The following is a 20,360-nucleotide window of genomic DNA, read 5'->3' as shown; positions in this document are numbered from 1 at the left end:
AAGTGTCGGAAAGAATTTTGTGTAACACATGTCATGTCTCATCTAGGTGTTACATCATAACAGTACCGGCGGAAATTAGGGGAACAAACCGCGCGTCCTGTTATCACAGCGGCGAAAATGTCGACTGGAGTGGGAAGTAAGTGTTGTTTTATTTCTCTAACATATGAACCAGCAAGTCCAGAATCAAATTACATGTTATATTTTACTCTTTTACGTTTTACTTTACGTGAATAAAGAGGCTGTCGCTTTTGATTACGCCGTGTTGAGCAGATTGCTTGTGCTAATCTGCTAACGTTACATGATAACAATGACGATCTGTGCTTACGTTATAAATACACGTTTCATTCTAGTTTTGTACAAATGTACTGTTTTTGTGGAGCAAACTATAAAACGTAATTGCATAAATGCTTCATGTTGTTTTATTTAAATGCATCCATAGATGTGTACTGTATGGATGGTTTCTGTTTCAACAGTATTTCCCCCTACAAACGTTCCCCCGTTTTGTATTTTTATGCGTTAAACGTAAATAATGTGTAATGTATATTATTGAACTGTCTCTACAGAACACAAGATGCTCGCTTTGGGCCCGACCGAACCCTGGTCTATTCGGGAGAAACTCTGTCTCGCCTCTTCTGTGATGAGAAGCGGAGATCAAAACTGGTAAATGTATATCCACAAAAAATCACATCAGTAAATTAAGCCTAGAAAATGCTTAACGTTACATAATTCGGAACCTTAAGCCACGCGAGTGGCTGTTACACAGCTTTATATTTCATTGGATTGAGACGTAATTAATTTTAAGATATTTTCGTGGTGTTAAAAAACTGAATAAAAATGTAATAATTGGAGGATGCGGGCATCGATCCCGCTACCTCTCGCATGCTAAGCGAGCGCTCTACCATTTGAGCTAATCCCCCTATACAGGAAGTTTACCCCCCTCCCCAGTGAACGAGTGCGCTCCCCTTTAGGGACAAGAGGTCATCCGAATAAATTAACGTCACAGTTTTGGTGACATTACATGTTTACAATTTAATTAATATATGCAGTATTCCTAAACGAAAATCATGTTATAGTAAATAATGCAATTATATTTATTAATATCCTATTTTAATAATTTGATGTTATTTTTGTTTACAGTTTTCCCGCATATTATAGTGATTAGTACTACACTTTAATATTATAATATTTATATTTTTTTATGTGGAGACAAGGAAAATCATATTATTGCAAAATACATAGTAAATAGACAAACATGGTAAAATAATTGTATAAGTTTTGTATCAGTGCATCCCTAATTGTATCAAAACAATTTTTAATAATGAGTTACCATTAAATGTGTTTGTCAGGGTGTCTGTAAGCAGAGCCATCAAGCCTTTCTCAGAGTCTGGACGACCGCCGGACTGGTTCTCTCAGAAGGTAATTCAATAGTCAGTAGTCTGAGTGATATGCTATATAAGAGATAAAAGTTTTATATTAATGTCAATGATTTGCTGATTGATTTGTTATATCTGTGACCTCTACAGCATTGTGCCTCCCAGTATTCAGAGCTGCTGGAAGCCACAGAAGCCCCAAAGTCAGTCCTTCTCTTTCTCAGATCATCATCTGTAATATTCAGCATACATTGGGGCAGTTTCCCAGACAGGGTTTAGATTAATCCAGGACTAGGCCTTAGTAACATTAGGATATTTTAGTAGTTTTTACAAACAAACCTTACAAAAAACAATACTGTGTGCATCTTGATATAAAATAATGGCACAGATATACACTCACCTAAAGGATTATTAGGAACTCCTGTTGAATTTCTCATTAAAGCAATCTAATCAACCAATCACATGGCAGTTGCTTCAATGCATTTAGGGGTGTGGTTCTGGTCAAGGCAATCTCCTGAACTCCAAAATGGAAAATAAAGGTGATTTAAGCAATTTTGAGCGTGGCATGGTTGTTGGTGGCAGACGGGCCGATCTGAGTATTTCACAATCTGCTCAGTTACTGGGATTTTCACACACAACCATTTCTAGGGTTTACAAAGAATGGTGTGAAAATGGAAAAACATCCAGTATGCTGCAGTTCTGTGGGCAAAAATGCCTTGTTGATGCTAGAGGTCAGAGGAGAATGGGCCGACTGATTCAAGCTAATAGAAGAGCAACTTTGACTGAAATAACCACTCGTTACAACAGAGGTATGCAGCAAAGCATTTGTGAAGCCACAACACGCACAACCTTGAGGTGGATGGACTACAACAGCAGAAGAGCCCACCGGGTACCACTCATCTCCACTACAAATAGGAAAAAGAGGCTACAATTTGCACAAGCTCACCAAAATTGGACAGCTGAAGACTGGAATAATGTTGCTTGGTCTGATGAGTCTCGATTTTATGTTGTGACATTCAGATGGTAGAGTCAGAATTTGACACATGACAATGAGTTCACTGTACTAAAATGGCCCCCACACTCATCAGATCTAAACCCAATAGAGCATCTTTGGGATGTGATGGAATGGGAGCTTCATGCCTTGGATGTGCATCCCACAAATCTCCATCAACTACAAGATGCTATCCTATCAATATGGGCCAATATTTCTAAAGAATGCTTTCAGCACCTTGTTGAATCAATGCCACATAGAATTAAGGCAGTTCTGAAGGCGAAAGAGGGTCAAACACAGTATTAGTATGGTGTTCCTAAAAATCCTTTAGGTGAGTGTATGTTAAGATATGTAAGTGAAAGAGATTTTCAAATTAAGGCACCTCAAACATGCAATTTAGTCTCTAAGTAGTGTAAGACCTGTCTGGGGAATCGCCCATATATGTTTATGAAAGGCAGTAAAATGAATATGTTATATTGAATTATACTCTGGTTATTATTTGTGTTAACAAGGCGGTGTTAACCATGTCAAAGGTGTATTGGTGTAAAGTTTATGATACTGGTGCTTTTTCCAGGCGCAAACGTGGTGAGAAGGGCGAGGTGGTCGAAACCATTGAGGATGTGATTGTCCGTCGGCTTACAGCGGAGAGGATCGAGGAACTCAAGAGATTGATCAAAGACACACAGGAGAAATACAGGTTCATATCTTTATCTGTATTTCTGTGTAACATGTGAAATGATAAGCTTTAAAGCTGTGAAATGGCCATTCTAGCTTTTAGTTACATTTTAAAGGGACAGTTACGGCAAAAATGTAAATTCTGTCATTATTTATTCAATTTCATGTTGTTTTAAACCTGTTTGAGCTTTTTGTTGTTGTTGAATATAAAAGAAGATAGGGGACTATTAAAAATAATGGTTACCATATAGTTGAGTGTACCCATTGACTTCCATAGTAGGAAAAACAAATACTATGGAAGTCAGTGGGTACCGTTAACCTTTTGCCTACCATCATTTATCAAAATAATTTATTTTGTGTTCAACAGAATAAAAAAAGCCCATACAGGTAAAAAACAACATGAGATTAAGTAAATAATGACAGAACTTTTATTTTTGGGTGAACTACCCCTTTAACTTTTCATTATACAAACATACATCAATAAAAATATACATATTAAATTAATTTCAAATGTTTAAATTAAGATTGTGAAAGATAAAGTTAGATGTTCATGTGTTAACTGATGTGTCAACATGTACATTTATGTAATCTATCTCTTTAGAAAACTAAAGAAAGAAGTGGATTTGATCCAAGCCGGTCATATGGACCCTAAACTAGAGGAGCTGTGGGGAGAAATAGAGCTGTGAGAAATCTTTCACCCATCTTTCTCTCACTTCACCACACACATATCACTTAATTTTAAATATCTTTAAATACAACCCAAAATGTTTTAAGCTTATTATTAAACCGGTTTCCAAATTGTGTTTACCAAGATTAATAAACCTCTAGATTGTTAAAGGTGACATAGAATGATTGAATGGGGTATTTATCCTTGTTCTGTGTTGTGACATGTAGACAAAAATGTTTTTGTTTGGGTCTGTAATGCCTTAGAAGCTTCCTAAAAACCTCTCTCAGATAGCTCTATTAGGGTGGGGGATTTTAAACAAGTGGTTTTGCAACTATTTGGCTCCCCCTACTGGCTTAACTTGCAATCTCATTACTGATTGGTTGACTTTGCTGCCACTCAAAAAATGTAGCCAATTATTTTAAAGTGGAGGGGCAGTAAGATGCCTGTGATGTCATAAGCATCAGTTTTTCAGATTGGGCCGTTTTCTGGCTCACATTTCTAAAAGAGGAATTTCTATGAGACCGAGATGTTTAGCATGTCTAGCACTTTTTGGATGTTAGTGAATGCGGGTAGACTACCCTTATTCAACAAAGACAAGGTAAAAATGTTTTATCATTTTCTGTCCCCTTTAATCTGCTATTATGTGTGTGTTTTGTTAATATGTGATTGTGTGTGTTCTCATGCTTGTCAGAAAGAGGAAGCAAGAAGAGGAGGAGGCGGAGCAAAAGAAGAGGGCGACTGAAGCAGCCTATCAGGGTGCGGGATTTACTTTCCTTTCAGAACTTTTTAGGAAAGTCACACAACTCGGTGGCTATGTTTCCAATGCCTCCATGGTATTATTTTAGGCATGCAAGACTACGCTTCTGTCTTTTTGAATGGGGATAGACAGATATATTGAAAATCACAATTAAACAACACATTTCTAACCAACAATTAAACCTGAAATCAACTGAACTATAACTTTTGTTTCTTAAGCTTAAGTTGCACTAAAACCAGCTTGATCAATGTCTTTTTTGCTACTTTGCTACTCTGTACTAGTCTTTATCAGTCTTTATCCATTGATGATTGGTTCTTTTAACTGTAAGGCGGGACTTGCATCACCAGATTGGCCACATTGGGCAGTTTGCCTTACTGATGTCAAAAACTGTAAATAATATTATTTTCTTATTATTTTTTAGTTCGCCAGGCAGCTAAAAACACACCAAAGAGAGTTCCCAGCGTAACCGTACGTTCTCCACCCGGTTCTGGTTCACCAGGCTTGGACATCTCACATGCGGACACATCGCAGCCAATGACAGACGAGCCCTGTGTCAGTTCCATGGTCAGAGAGCCGTCATATCTTCTTAAACTGTTAAAGTTAGATCCAAGTCTCGTGTCTCATTATCTCTCTGTTCACTGTGTTGGGTCCAGGCTCAGGGGGTGCCTACCTTTATGCCTGTATCAGAGGTCACAGGACCTAAAGAGTCAACCATGGGAGCTCTGGTGGATGACTCCCCACAGAAGAAGCACCTTAACCCAAAAGCCACACCTCCTCCTTCCCCGCTGCTGTCTGAACTACTGAAAAAGGGCAGCCTAATAGCAGCCAGCTCTAGACTGGTAAGACAGAGAATTGTTTTTTATTATACAAACTTAAGCCCTTTTTGAGTGGTGGGTGAAAAGGTGATGTACACCTTCAAATTAATATAACTCGCTTTTTTTGGTCTAGATGCCTAATCTTGTTTTAAAGGGACACTTTGATAATATGCTCATTTTCCAGCTCCCCTAGAGTGAAACATTTTATTTTTACCGTTTTGAAATCCATTCAGCTGATCTCCGGGTCTGGCGGTACCACTTTTAGCATAGCTTAGCACAATCCATTGAATCTGATTAGACCATTAGCATCACACTAAAAAAATAACCAAAAAGATTTGATATTTTTCCTATTTAAAACTTGACGCTTCTGTAGTTACATCGTAGTTACAGCTGCAGGAGGCGCAATGATATTATGCAGCCTGAAAATAGTCCTCAGCTATTGAAAGTTACCACGGGGACTATTTTCGGGCACTGCGTAATATCATTGCGCCTGCTGCAACCATGTTACGGCAGCAAATTCCTTGATTATTACTCCAGAATGAGAGTATAGTTCCTAACCATATCGGCCTGAAAAATCACAACTTGTAATTTTACGTCGGTCTTAGTACACGATGTAACTGCAGAAGAGTCCAGTTTTAAATGGGAAAAATATCAAAACTTTTTGGTCATTTTTGAGTGCGATGCTAATGGTCTAATCAGATTCAATGAATTGTGCTAAGCTATGCTAAAAGTGGTACGGCCAGACCCGGAGATTGGCTGAATGCATTCCAAATCTGTAAAAAGAAAATTCTCTAGTGGGAGCTGGAAAATTAGCCTATTTTGGAGTGTCCCGTGCCTTTAAAGAAGACACTCTGATGTTTTTCACGGAAGTGTCTGGAGGTGAAAAAAATAGCAGTTTACATTTATTGTAATGAATTGTGTAATGTAAATATTTTATATATAAAATTAGGTTTTAGTGGTTTTACCAACAACGACCACTAGGTGTCAACGGTTTGTTGCATACTCTTGTCACAAATTAACAAATTACTGTCACTGCATATTTATTACTGTTAAAACTACATTCTTAGACCTTTCCAACACTATATAGTTGGTCATAATAGATTAAAATTTACATGCACAATATTGGTGTAAACTAAGGTGTCCCGCTTATGGGACACATACTGACCAAACATACTATGTATGCAAAAAAAAAAAAAAACATTCAAAGAAACTAAACTGGAAAAACAAATAAGCAATAAAGCCGCAGCACATTTTATTACAGAGTCTGAAACATGCATCATCCTCATTTCATAGGCAGAGAGGATAGCCAATCAATAACATGACTGAGGTGATTGACATATAGAAGACATCTTAATAAAATATGTTTGTTTGGACACAATAAAGTGCTGTTTTACTGTGTGTGTATCTTTTGATCAGGTTGTTGAAGGAGAAGTGGTCGCGGGTTTGAGTAACGGTTCGCATGGAGTTGAGCTTCATGCAGCTGCTGCGCTGCCAACCAATCAGGACATTGCAGCCGGTAAACACACATACACTAACAGATATTTGTCTTTGTTTTAAATGTGCCTTTTAGATGTTCTTTTTTTTACTAAGTAGACAAATTGTATTTTAGTTATGCATTTTTTTGTCACTTTGGTTTTCCGTAGCTATGTTCTGTTGCATTTTTTGCTACGTGTCCTGCATGCACTGTATTTTTTTAGTAATGTGTAAGTAGCTTTGTGCTTCAGTGTCTGTTTGTATTGCAACATGTGTGTGTCTCTATGTCAGATGTTCCTACGTTATCTCGTCTGTTGGAGAGCTCCATCCCAGCGCAACAGCCTGTCAGTGCTGAACCCCCTAAGCCCCCTACGGTGGTCCCACCAGCTCCAGACCACCTCTCTGTGCCCAATGCAGGTCTTTATCTCTGATTTCCTCTCCTCGGTTAGTCTGTTGTCGTTTCATGTTTGTGTCATGTGATGTGCACACTATTAGGGCTTCTTTTTAGAGCGCTTCAAGAAGGAAATTAGCTTTATGAAGAGCATGGTGAAGGTTAAAAGCTGCGTATGTGTGTATGTAGGGGCAGCAGCCGTCGCTGAAGGGTCTGGGACGGAGGCTGTAATGGCTGGCTCGTCCACGCCAGCGGAAGTTGAGGAGAAAGAAGCGGAGCTGGTGGAGGAGGACACAGTGGTGTCTGTGTCGTACATGGCTCATGAACTGGACCTAGAGACGGTTGGAGACATCATCGCTATAATTGAGGAGAAGGTATAGGCACATTATTAAAAAAAAATATCCCACAAACACCTCGATGTATGACAATGACAAAAATGTCTCCAAAAAATGTGTAAAAAATGTCTGTTTTAGGTGGATGACCCTGTGGAGGCTCTGGATGCCGCTGCTGTGGAAGCTGCTCTATCTCTTTGTGAAGACCCAGCGGTCGGGGGACATCTCTCCAGCCCTTGGGAGTCCCAGACTTTTAAAGCAGGTGAACCAGAGCCAGACGTCCAGCAGAATGCCGTCCCAGTGGACCCACAGAGTGGCTCGGACCTTGTGGGTGTGCAAGGAGAAATGGAGGTTTTGGTTGAGGGAACAGAAAAACCAGAGGTGGCCAACGGGGTAATGGAGGACTCCGTGGTGACGGCTGTCCCTGATGTTGAGCAGAGCCAGGACTCTGAGGTTAAGATGGAGGCGGAGAGGGAAGGAGAAGGGGACGATGGGATGGAGGAGGCACAAGAGGAGAACAGAACCCCGAGTCCAACTGTGAAGTGTGAGGGGGAAGATTGGGTTCAGCCGGAGACTGCGACACCCTGTTTGGACTCTGAAGACAGCTCGGCATCAGCGAAAGATGCAAAGGTATTGGTGATAACAGCAGCAGTAAGTCGGCAAGCTTAAATAATTAACCCAAACTCATAATTAGCAGTTCTTACAGATGTACCGATTACTTTTTTTTTTTATCATGATAAAAATGTCCAAGGGTTCGTATTAGGGCTGTGCAAAAAAGTCTTATACGTGTTTCATCAGTAATGCCGTTTCCTTGATAAGTAGTAAATCGCCATCACTTGCTTTCAAATGGAGCGGCATTTACTTAACAAAGCCGTATATCACCTAGCCTGACGTTGTCATACTCAATTCTAGTCAGAATTTGAGTCTGATACCGCTCCATTGAGCTATAATTATGAGGCGTGTCTCAACCGAAAAATGCCTCTGCACTCAATTGGATAGACCTACGACCAATCAGAGCAACGGCGTGTGAGACGTATGTTGAAATGACGTATTTGCAGCTTGACCGAACTGCTAGTTATTTCGTTACAATGACACACACTACAAGTCTGAGTTAGCGAACGTACATCAACACCTACTATGTTTACAACATTTCATTTATATCACATTAAGTCATACAGTAAGACTATCTCTTACCATTTGTACATTAGTTGAACTTCATCCACGACGATATCCATTACGTTTGCTTGAAAAATATCCGAGCCTAGCATGTCCCTCCACGATTCCGGTCTTCCGAAAAGAAGCTGGCAACGACCGCTAATTATATCCATCTTGTCGTGCACACTGAGTTGCATCGCCGTGATACCCATTTCAGTTGCTTCTTTAACTTGATCTTTCATAAGTGCGACAACTTTTGCCGAATCCCGTAGGAAGGACGGCAAAAACATCAACAAATGCCTTGCTCACGTTTCTCTGTTCTTCTTTTAAAATCAATGCTCTGTCGATATCTTTTAGAACAGACTCAATGTCAGAATCCACACATCTGATTTCTACCGCGGCAGCCATTTCGTTGTAAACAGATTCAACACACGCGCTCTTTGGTGACGTGGTTGATAAGTTACTGTTGATCATCTGTCCATCATCGTATAAAGCCCGCCCTCACAATTTAATTCGTCGGCCAGAGGAACTCGCATAGTAGCTCCTCAACGGTGAAACCCCAGACCGATCTTCCCGTTTCTCAAAATGTTGTGGGCGGGGCTAAGATCGGCTGGCACCCAGGCTATATATCACCAAGAAGCTAGGCAAAATTGCATAGATTATCGGAGTCGATTTTCCTCGAGTATGAACGTGTTTTGCCTAGCTTCTCTGTGAAATACAGATCTGTGTGGTAAATGCCGCTCCATTTGAAAGCAGGTGATGGCAATTTACTTCTAATCAAGGAAGCAGCTTTATTGATTAAACACGCACAAGAATTGTTGCCGATTTTTGCACAGCTCTAGTTCGTATTACAGAGTCTTTTTTATTACCGTTTAACTATGCCAGTGTCACAGCTCGAAAACCAATTTAAGCCATAACGTGAGACAAACACATTTATTGATGTTTTCTTACATGTGTTTGTGATGACAGTGGAGGTTCTGGTGCCGCTGACTGAATTTAAATCCCAAATTTTTTTAAATAAATTTTACATTTGGTTTGCATTTCTAGAAATTGTTCGCAAAACCAAAATAATATTGATAGCCGTGTTGATTGTGGTCACTATAACCGTGATGTTAAATTCTCAAACCGTTTCATCACTAGCACTTATTGAGGCCAGATATAGCGCATCTGCTAATATCTTTTGTTTTATTCCATTAAAAAAACATAACAATTTGGTTTTGAAACACCGTTGGATTAGCACAACATTAGCAATGCCAATATCAAGGGTTTGATTTGATTTTTTGACTAGCTTGAAGACGCTAAGTTTGCATGAAAGCATCAGTCAAAAGCACAAATGCAACTGTAGAGCTATCGTTATTATATAAACTATGCTGCATTTGTGACGTCGCCATGTTTTGCTTGCTACAATTTCTATACTACAACCTTTGACGTTTAATTGGCGCTTATTTTAAAAGCGACCTAAAAATGATGGACATTTCGCATTTTATTGACGTCTTGAGACTTTGAGTGATCTATTTCACTCTGCAAAATGTATCTGTGTAGCGTTTATAACATGTTAGGTAATAGGGCTGCGCAATATACAAAAGGCGGCGGGAAATATGGTAATTGTGAATATCGCGATATGCATCCCATAATGAGTTGCAATAAATGAGATTTAATTTCAATACATCGGATAATATAGTATCTGGCACATGGATGTTAGTTGGGATAAGCGTGCTTGATATTTTATTTATTTTTATTTGTTTGCATTGTTTAAATGTCTAATTTGTTTTATGCAACAGTAAATCATGGCGGTTCACTTTCACCAGTTGTTTGTGATGCTTTCTTCCCTTGAAATAGGAAACATATGTTGGTTATATAATTATTTTAATACATTTTAATACAATTGAAAGCACCCTGAAATAAATCGCAACATTGTATCGGATAGTGCCTGATGCACCATGCTACTGCATATAGCATTATTTTTCAATATCGCACAACCCTATTAGGTAACACGTTAGTCTAAATTTACAACAGTTAATTTTAAGAATTATTAAATAAAAATATTACTAAATAATTATATTTTACTCGTGTTGCATTATTTTCAGTAGCTGCATTTCCATTACTCGCCAAATTGCGCAAATTGACATTGCAAATTGAAAATATGGCCAATAAAAACACGCCAATTTCTTAAAAACGCCCATATATTGCAGAAATGTTTATACGCTCGCGTGAGGTGTTTTTTTTAGGCAATTTGGAAAAGTAGTATTTCTCAAAATTGCGATGGAAACAGTTTATTCACATTTTTAGGTCACCTGATGCAAGTAGGTCACAATTATTATTTGAAGATGACGCGGTATGTACCTTAAACCTCCCAGAAACACCTAACTACTTTGCTGCTCCCTAAGTATAAGGGGCTTTCCTTGGCATTAATGTTTGGATAATACTCTTTCGTAGGGATAATATTTCGCATGTGATTGTCATTGCGCATCTCGTCAGTGAAGCCAGTTCTGCGATTAGTATTAAATCGCCATCACCTGCTTTCAGATGGAGTGGCCTTTACTACACAAAGCCGTAGATCACTGACAATCGGTGCAATTACGCATTTTTTTATTGGAGACCTATCACCTGCGATATGTGTGCGATATGGCCCAGCTTGTCAGTGAACTACGGCTCTGTGTAGTAAATGCCGCTTTATCTGAATAGCAGGTGATGGTGATTTACTACTAATCAAGGAACCGGCTTTACTGACGAGATGCGAATGATTTCGCATTGCGAATTATCGCGCATCTCTACTCTTACGTATTCTTCAGTTAAAAGTAATGCAGTGGATGTGATGTAAGTAAACCTACCAACATCAGTCGACGTGATGTTTGGAATAAAAAAATATGTTTCAGTTGCATATCATCCATTAATGGAAACGCCATCATTTTGCAATAGTATTTTTTTTTAGAAAATACCGCAAAAGTTTTGCTCAAATCTGCAGTGGAAAGCAGCAAGTGTTCCCACGTGACATTGTATTGGTCAGGTGGTACAAGTGGTAGCTCCATGAAAATTCAGAGTTTACAGTTTGTAATTACAAGTTCAATGAGAGCATGAACACTTTACAAGTTGTATTTACGGTAATTTTGCATGAGCATACGCTATTCTCAAAAACAATCCTTAACAGATATCTCATGATCAATTTGCAGAGCTCTGAACATTTCATAGCTCCTTTTGAATCATCACTGTATTACGCATCTGTACCTGGTACTGTTGTGTTGTCTCGCCATGAACTCATTAAACGCAAACGGTCTCAACCCCCACACTGTGAAACACGTTATGTAAATGAATCATCATCTGTAGATTCTCTATGATTGATGGCTTGCTCTGTTTTCTGACATGCTGTAGGAGGTGAAGGAAGAGGATGGAGGCAGTGAAGTGGATGTGGATGAAGGGATGGAGATGAAGGATTGTGGAGATGGGGATGGAGATGGGCCGTATCTCTCCGAAGTGGACCCTCCAGCCAGTGAAAGTGAGGATGGATATGGTAGTCACTCTCAGCGATACACTACAGCAGACTCTACAGCCAGCAGCCCTGCATCATCGCAGTTGTGAGTGCACCTCATGTGACCACTTATGATTGGATTAAAGATGTTTTATGAATGCAGTTTTTGTGTGTATATTTTGGTCTTATCAAGCCAGTTCATAAAGTCTTTCATTCTCTCTTCAATCTCAGTTCCATGTGCAGTGAAGATCAAGAAGCCCTGCAAGCTCAGAAGATCTGGAAGAAGGCCATTATGCTGGTGTGGCGTGCAGCGGCCAATCACAGGTGAGCGTGCTATTCATACTGGGGTTATATACCTTAGCATGTGTTTGTGTTTTAATCTTTATGTGTATGCACGCAGGTATGCGAGTGTATTTCTGCAGCCGGTCTCGGATGACATCGCGCCCGGTTACCACAGCATCGTACATAGGTACCCGACTGAGACTGCCTCAGAGATGAGATTTAATAATTCTGTGTTTCTGTTTCATAATGTTTCTTCTCATCCTGAAATCTCCCACAGACCTATGGATCTGTCAGCTATCAAAAAGAACATCGAGTCGGGACAGATCCGTACGACGGCGGAGTTTCAGCGCGACATCATGCTGATGTTTCAGAACGCCGTGATGTACAACAGCTCGGATCACGACGTGTACCACATGGCCCTGGAAATGCAGAGAGATGTCCTGGAACAGATCCAGCAGTTCTTAGCCACGCAGTTGATCATGCAGACGTCTGAATCGGGCATCGGCACCAAGAGTCTGCGTGGAAGAGAGGCTAACCGCAAACAAGACCCGAACGAGAAGGTTAGAGATTTACACGTACAGTCACACACCCACATATACCCGGCGCTATCGAGTGGACCAGAGATCCTGGTGAGCAGGTTTGGGGGTTCATGAATATCATAATACACAATACATTCACGCCGCCAAAAGCACAGACGTGTCTGCGAACAAGTTAAAAAATGGAAGGCTTCAGAAGACCCTTTGTAAGTTGATTGAAGGGAATATGTAGGTTTAAAGAAAGATATAGGATCTAGAAACATTAGGATGTGGGCTTAGATTTCTATCAGGAATCAAGAGCCTCAACAGCTTTCATACAAAGACATGAAAGGCTCCTGGAATTAAGATTTGGGTTTTGATTGGATTAAAGGAATATTCACTTTCATAAAAATATTGTGATCATTTATTCACCCCCATGTCATCCAAAATGTTTATTTCTATCTTCTTTCAGTTGAGATGAAATTACGTTCATTTCAGGATTTTTCACCATTAAGTGGACTTTAGTGGACCTCAACAGTTTACAGTTTCAATGCATCTTCAAAGGGCTATAAACGATCCCAAATAGGGATGCATAACGATTAATTGCGATTAATCTGTAGCAGAAAAACATTTATATGTAAGTTAAAAGTATATAAGTTAAAGTTATATATGTGTATGAACTGTGTATAATAATTATGTATATATAAATATGCACACATGCATGTATAATTGTAATTGTAAGACAAAATATGTATTTATATATTAAATATTTATATATAATTTAAATTATATATAAATCTACAAACACATATGTGATGTAAACAAAAGCTTTTATTCTGCAAAAGATTAATCACGATTAATCGTTTTGTGTCCCTAATCCCAGCCGAGGCATAAGGGTCTTATCTAACGAAATGATCATCATTGCCAAAAAATAAACAAAAATACACTTTTAAACCACCACCTCTTTTTTTTGGTGATCCACCAGCATGACCTTGCGTATTATGTAATCACATCAAAAGGTCACGCATGACGTATGCAAAACTACCACTCCAGTGTTTACAAGTGAGGAGAAAGAGGAGCGTTCAGATGTTGTTGAATGTGGATTGATACTATTTAATGTCTTTGTGATTTTGATTTGTGTCGTTTATTGTTTAAAATGGTCCGCAAGTGTGCGTTTCACATATGTAATGCATGACCTTTCGATGTGATTGCGTAATACATAAGGTCGTGCTAGCAAGTCACATGGCTAGTGCAGAGCGAGAGATTGTGGATGATTGTTTAGCTAGATAAGACCCTTATGCCTCGGTTAAAGCTGCAATTTTATACTGCATTGAAATTGTTGACGTCCACTAAAGTTCACTATGGAGAAAAATCCTTTAATGTTTTCCTCAAAAAATTTAATTTCTTATTGAATGAACAAAGAAAGACAAACATCTTTGATGACAAGGGAGTGTGTATGATCAGGATTGTTTTTTATGAAATGAAGTAATCCTTTAAGGTTTTGGTCGATCGAATCACAAGTAGACGAGAGAGACCAGGTGTTTTAATCAGTCTTCTGAATACTTGGGATACTGGATAGTCTATGGACGAGTTATTAAAACACAAGTGGGAGAAATTACGGGTTTAAGTTGACGCGCACTAATATTAGTGGTGTAACGATAAACCGCGACACATACTAATATACCCATCCGATATCAACTTTCAATTGCAAAGGTGATATTATGTACCTTATGTGCTACGGCTCTTTGATCAGGAGGAAGTCCTTATCAATCTAAAATCACTATGAGTTTGAGTCGTTTATAACATGTATTTGAAAAAGCGACACTCGTCAAACATATTATTATTATTTTTTTTATTTATTATCATAAAATTACCTGAAAAGTTTTGAAGAACTGCAATATAATTTCCTGGAGATGCGTGTGTAGAGTTTCATGCACGAGAGCGCCCTCTGGTTTTTGGATGTAGCGGCTAATTCACCATAAATCATTGAGAAGCAAAGCAAGCAAATTGCACGATTTATCATTACGCCCCTAGTCAGAGTACCGTTGCTTATGTTGTTAGTAAACATGCTGCTTATATTTTGTATATTTAAGGGCTTTCTTGGATATTTCAGAGCAATTGTTAAAATAAGTCTCACAACTTTCACACGCAAATGAAACAAAAGTGAAAGAGTTTTATCGATTAATGATTGCCTAAAGACCATGCTGAACACTGTGGGTTTGGGCTAGAAGTCAGGACCGACGTAAAAACATTGTGCTCAGTACATCACATTAGATCAGTAGACACAGAGTACGCGACATATTCGACCACGAGCGTCTACACCACAAAAGCAATCCGATCGAATGCGTTTTTGACTACCATTGAATGTGGTCGAAAGTGGACGAGCTTAAAACGTTTCACACTGAGTTTACACCTGTATTTAGCATCGACCAACTTGTGATCTGATTGACCAAAACGCAGCCACAAAGTCATCTAGAGTGATGTGTAGAGGAAAGAGAAACAGCTTAGGAAACGAGAACCCAGAGTCGGATCCATTTGGGAACTGGAAAGTAAGAAAACCATCAAAAAAAATTCTGGTAATAGGACAGTCAAAGTAAAAATGATTGACACCAGAAGAAAATAAGCAGTCACTGAACGTGGCCTGGTTGTGCATCAGCAAACATAACCAGGGTGTCATCATGAATTTTGGCTACAGACTTAATGGCCGTCAATACACACAAAGTGGATTTGCCACCAAGAACTGCATATTGTTGTAATACACAAAGGTAATCTTCACAAATTGATTTTTCTGCTTCGGGGTAGCACTGAAATTGTTGTTTCAGCACTAGGGCCCAGAATTAAGTTTTATTTAAAATCCAAAACTGCTGCGACGCAGGAAAAAGTTTCACTGTCCGTAAAAAAAAACGTTGCCGTGTGCGGTTATAAACTCAGAAATGCTAATCCAGAACTGATTTTAGTATCTGCTGCTGTCAGAGAAAAGTCTGTGTCTTATTTCACCCTGGGATCAAAAAACAGATTTCCCCAAATTCTCACTACCGCAATGGGAAAATTATCTTTAATACAGCTAATAATATTATCCTCTGTGAACACGATAGTTTATGACTATAACACATAAATATAAATCATGTTGTTACAAACTTGTATACATTTCTTTGTTCTGATAAACACAAAGGAAGATAAGGAATGTATCTGTGTTTGAGGAATGTAACATTTTTAACAAAAGCCCCATTGACTTCTATAGTAGGAAGAAAGAACACTATGGCCCTGTCCCAAATGGCACACTCCGGACTTGTTGTCCTCCTCAGAGTCCACACTTTGATGACATCATGTAGTCTAGACTTTAGGGACCCTTGATGCGAGTCCACGTGGGTGCACCGGAATCGTATTTTGGGACAGACTCTAGCGTCACACAGGAAATAGGTAGAGAAGTTGCCCGTCAGTGTGAACTCCTCCCTTCCGTCGTCTGATTGGTCTGATTGCTCTTTCGCAAGGACTTCTGGGTTGGTAAAGTAGTGCAGTGCGGGTTTCGCTGAAGACCACATCAAGGGGGCAAAGGAGGCGCTGATGAGCACACTTCAAAGCGTAAAAATGACAGATGGGACACACTACAAACTCGTAGACTAAGTGAGCACACGCAATTTAAGGCCACGAGACCAAAAGTCCATGAAGTGAGCCATTTGGGACAGGGCCAATGATGATCTGTTCTGTTCGGTTACAAACATTACAAATATCTGCCTTTGTGTTTATCAGAACAAAGAAATGTATACAGTAAATGATGACAGAATTTTAAATTTTGGGTGAACTATCCCTTTAAGAATTTTTCCCATTATAGCAATGAAAATGAGGGGTGTCATGTTAAATTTTCTTCATAATTTTTTTATTATTATTTTGGTTTTTGGGTGAAATGTGGCACAGACGGGTACATACCGGCCCTTCAAAACACATACCAACACTACAGAAAGAAAACTCAAAACCAGATAACACACACATATTCAAAGTGACCTCTAAAGTCCCTGACAGTAGGGTTAGCGTACTAACACACAGTCTCGTATATAGACCCTGAGTCCTGCACACAAAGACCCTCATTTAGAGCAAGAGTCACCAGCAAGAAGAAAAAGGAACAACTCCAAACAAGACACAAATGAGAAGGTCAGTGATGTACACACACAAAAACCACACACTGAGAGGTGAACATCCAGGGTGTCGCAGGTGAGACGCACAAACACTCAATGATTTTAACACGGGTTTGCACTCGTTACATTTTCTGTAAAACTGTGTAGCTATAAATGTGACCCTGCCTGTGAAACCCAGAAAATAAATAATATTTTGTGATAATACATTTATGTGAAAATAATGTCTATATCTTTAATATTGACTGTCAAGGATTGAAAGCAATGATTTCAGTTAAACTTTGATGATCTAGATTCACAGACAGGGCCACAAATGTCTTTACATGCACAGAATATTGTGATGTTTTTTGGAATGGTGCAGTGGTTATAAATCTTACTGGGAAACTGGTCAGAAGTGTTATTATCGTGTGCATATTAACCGGTGTAAGAAAGTAATGGGTTCTTGTATCTGTGTGATTTTTGAAACGCACACCAGACCAAAGTTAAGCCATAGTCATGTCGTCCCATTGTTTTGCTTTGTGTTTGCATGCTTTTGTTCAGTGGTGAGAAGTGATTTTTTTCATACCATCTTGACTCTGATCATTCAAATGACTGGATGGTATTTTCATCACCATACTTACCATTTGAATTCATGCTGGAGTACGGCAGTCGCTTAAAAGACACAAACATAAACACTTCATTCCCTCATCCGCCTATAACTCGGTCCATCCCACAATCCCATCTTTACTCTTTGTTGCTTCTCTTTGTTCTAACACCTCTCTCTCATCTGTGTGTATCTGTATTTAGAAAAGCTAATGTTTTTTTTGTAGTATAGCAATGATCTGATGTTGGGTTGGGCATTTTTCATGGTTATTTAAAAATATGCCTTTTTCACAATATATATATATATATAAAATCTTAAGTCTCAGGTGTGCCTAGAATGTGTCTAAGTTTCAGCTCAAATACCCAACAGATAATTTCCTATAGCATGTCCAAAATGCCCCTATTTGGGTCCCAAAAAGCTGTGTTTTTATGTGTGTACCTTTTAAATGCAAATAAGCTACAGCTCCTTAGTCCCTTACCAACAGAGAGTGAGCGCTTGTGTTTAAAAATAGATCTGATTCGTGCGAATACAGTCTGAGACAATAGTATATTTAGCCAAATTGGTGCAACCACATGCTAACAAACACATTTAGTAAAGTAAGCTGGTGGGGAAAGAGTTAAAGAGACAAACACAAAAACATGTTCCTGCACAACCAAACAGGGGAATTTTCAATGTGATATAAGAAATTATATATAAGGTATTTGGATTTTGAAACTTCACCGGTACATCCTGAGACTTTCATTACACCTTGAAAAATTCCAGTATTAACTTTTTTTCTCATATCACCCAAACCTAATCTAATGTTTTCATCTCATGATCAGAAATAATTTGGTTCAATTATTGTATCTGTCTGCTCTGCTGTGTTGTTTTGTTAATAACACCTATACAGTGTGTTCAGCTGTACACGTCTCTCTCTCTCTCTTTCTTGCTCTCTCTGCCTGTCAGTTTTCATAGGATAGGTTTTTATTTAGCAAACTTATGTGTAGGTCTCTCTTTTTCTCACTTTGCTGTTTGTCCTACAGGACAGCCTCTCCATGGCATCTCCTGCTTTTCTTCTCTCTCTTTTTGTAAGTATCCAGGCTGAAGATGTTTCCCCCTCCTCTCTTATCTAATACACACACACACAATTACACTCAAACACTCTGATTGGTCAGAACTGATTGCTCCATGACTCCAGCATTGGTTTGATTATAAACACATTCAGGTTCGTATGGCAGAATTTGTGAATTGATTTGAACCAATGACACTTAACGTTAAAGTCCCCCTGATGTAAAAATCATGTATTTATTGTTGTTTATATGTGGTGTTTTTAATATGCTTCAATACAAACCGTGTTCAAATTCATCATCGAACACCATAGCCTTAAGTATTTTCTCCATAAAATTGGAGTTTTCCAAAGACAGACTAAAAACTGGTTTAATATCGCTCCGTTTCCTACTTTACAAACATGCAACCACAACAGCACACTTGAACGAGTGGATCAGTAGTTTGAGTCATAGACATAGACATGGACAATGCTAATACTAATAATAGTACATATTTTATAAGTTGGCTAATTTATATTAATTCATACAACCACATTCGTTAGTTTTTGTATGATATGCCCTTACCCCTGTGACGTTGGGGATGGTGCGGGGTTTGGGGTTGGGTTTCGTTGTTGTTTTTTCATGAGAATCGTACAATTTTGCGCGATTAACTTCATATGAATTCATATGAATAAGCCAACTCGTAAAATATGTTTTACGAGTTCTTTTACGAGAACTGTTTGAGCATTTTTTTGTAACACTTGTAATGTTACTATCTTCCTATAATGAATCGTTTAGCTCGTAATATCAAGCACATAACTAAGCTCCTGTTTCAGGTAATAGCCAGTTAGTTTTCAGTACTGACGGTCTGGTGTGTTAGGGCAGTAGATGAAACTGCGCTTTGATGTTTTCTCTTTCCTGCTCTTCTGCTCTTTCAGGACGGAGGCACCAGAGGGCGTCGCAGTGCCATTGAGGCAGATATGAAGATGAAAAAGTGATCTAGAATTTCACTTCAGCTATCACAGAAAGTAAAACGGGTGTCCTGTTTCTTTAAGACGTTCTGGCTAAGTTAAGCTCGATTCAGCAAATGCAGCTGTATTTAAACATCCAGTCTATATAACCAGACATCAGATGTAAGGGATTTCCTTCTACACGAAAGGCAATTTAAGGGCTTGACCCCCGGGTCAAACCTTGACGTTCACAAAAAACGTTATTTCTAGTCCATGCATAGACCTGAAAAACAGGACCGGTCCGAGACATTCATTTCAGCTTGGAGGAGATATTATCGCATTGTTCAATTTAATGTTTATGTGGAATGTATTACCATCATGACCACAGGATGGTTAGAAATCAGAATGTCAATCTTTCACAAGCCATTGTTTAAGACAAAGTTTTTTGTCGCCTTATTAAAACACTTTGTGATGTGTTAGTAGCTAATAAACACAGGTAAAAGCAATAGAAATGAAAACTGTTATCTATAGAGGTGATGTTAAAATGCACCTCTTTCGTTTTCTGTCTGGAAAATATTAATACTGAATTTTGGATTAGACTTTAAAGGGCCTCTGTATTATATTTAGTTTTTGTTTCCAAAGCTACAAGTGAAAATTAGGCAACTGTGTGTTTAGGAAGAACATATAGTTTTGTACAGGGGCTTTGTGTACAGTGTTTTTGTATAATGTGTTGTGAAATGTTTTAATAAAACATGACAGTCTGCAAAGAAAACAAAACATAGT

General features: G+C 38.8%; 1 protein-coding gene and 1 non-coding gene across 9 annotated transcripts; one reads left to right on the top strand and one right to left on the bottom strand.

Moving 5' to 3' along the window:
- The first annotated feature begins 44 nt into the window (after positions 1-44).
- Positions 45-20,354, top strand: brd8b (bromodomain containing 8b). 8 transcript variants are annotated; one of them, XM_065275265.1, is made up of 20 exons: positions 45-136; positions 564-660; positions 1,347-1,416; positions 1,524-1,573; positions 2,936-3,058; positions 3,638-3,718; positions 4,395-4,459; positions 4,882-5,024; positions 5,114-5,299; positions 6,692-6,791; positions 7,040-7,165; positions 7,329-7,513; positions 7,613-8,101; positions 11,996-12,198; positions 12,324-12,416; positions 12,493-12,561; positions 12,652-12,934; positions 16,946-17,038; positions 18,625-18,669; positions 19,566-20,354. In XM_065275265.1, exons 1-20 carry the CDS (start codon positions 118-120, stop codon positions 19,623-19,625), a joined length of 2,580 nt encoding a protein of 859 aa, XP_065131337.1. In that variant the 5' UTR covers positions 45-117; the 3' UTR covers positions 19,626-20,354. The 8 variants fall into 8 exon arrangements, with proteins under 8 accessions (XP_065131337.1, XP_065131336.1, XP_065131341.1 ...); XM_065275264.1 differs by having other exon boundaries at positions 7,613-8,122; XM_065275269.1 differs by lacking the exon at positions 7,040-7,165 and having other exon boundaries at positions 7,613-8,122.
- Positions 845-917, bottom strand: trnaa-agc (transfer RNA alanine (anticodon AGC)). The gene has a single exon. It is a non-coding gene; the product is annotated as a tRNA-Ala (tRNA).
- Positions 20,355-20,360: the final 6 nt, after the last annotated feature.

This window comes from Paramisgurnus dabryanus, chromosome 16, assembly GCF_030506205.2.
Source record: "Paramisgurnus dabryanus chromosome 16, PD_genome_1.1, whole genome shotgun sequence".
Taxonomy (NCBI): Eukaryota; Metazoa; Chordata; class Actinopteri; order Cypriniformes; family Cobitidae; genus Paramisgurnus; species Paramisgurnus dabryanus.
The sequence above is the reverse complement of the archived record's forward strand: the minus strand, read 5'-3'. Positions and strand labels throughout refer to the sequence as shown.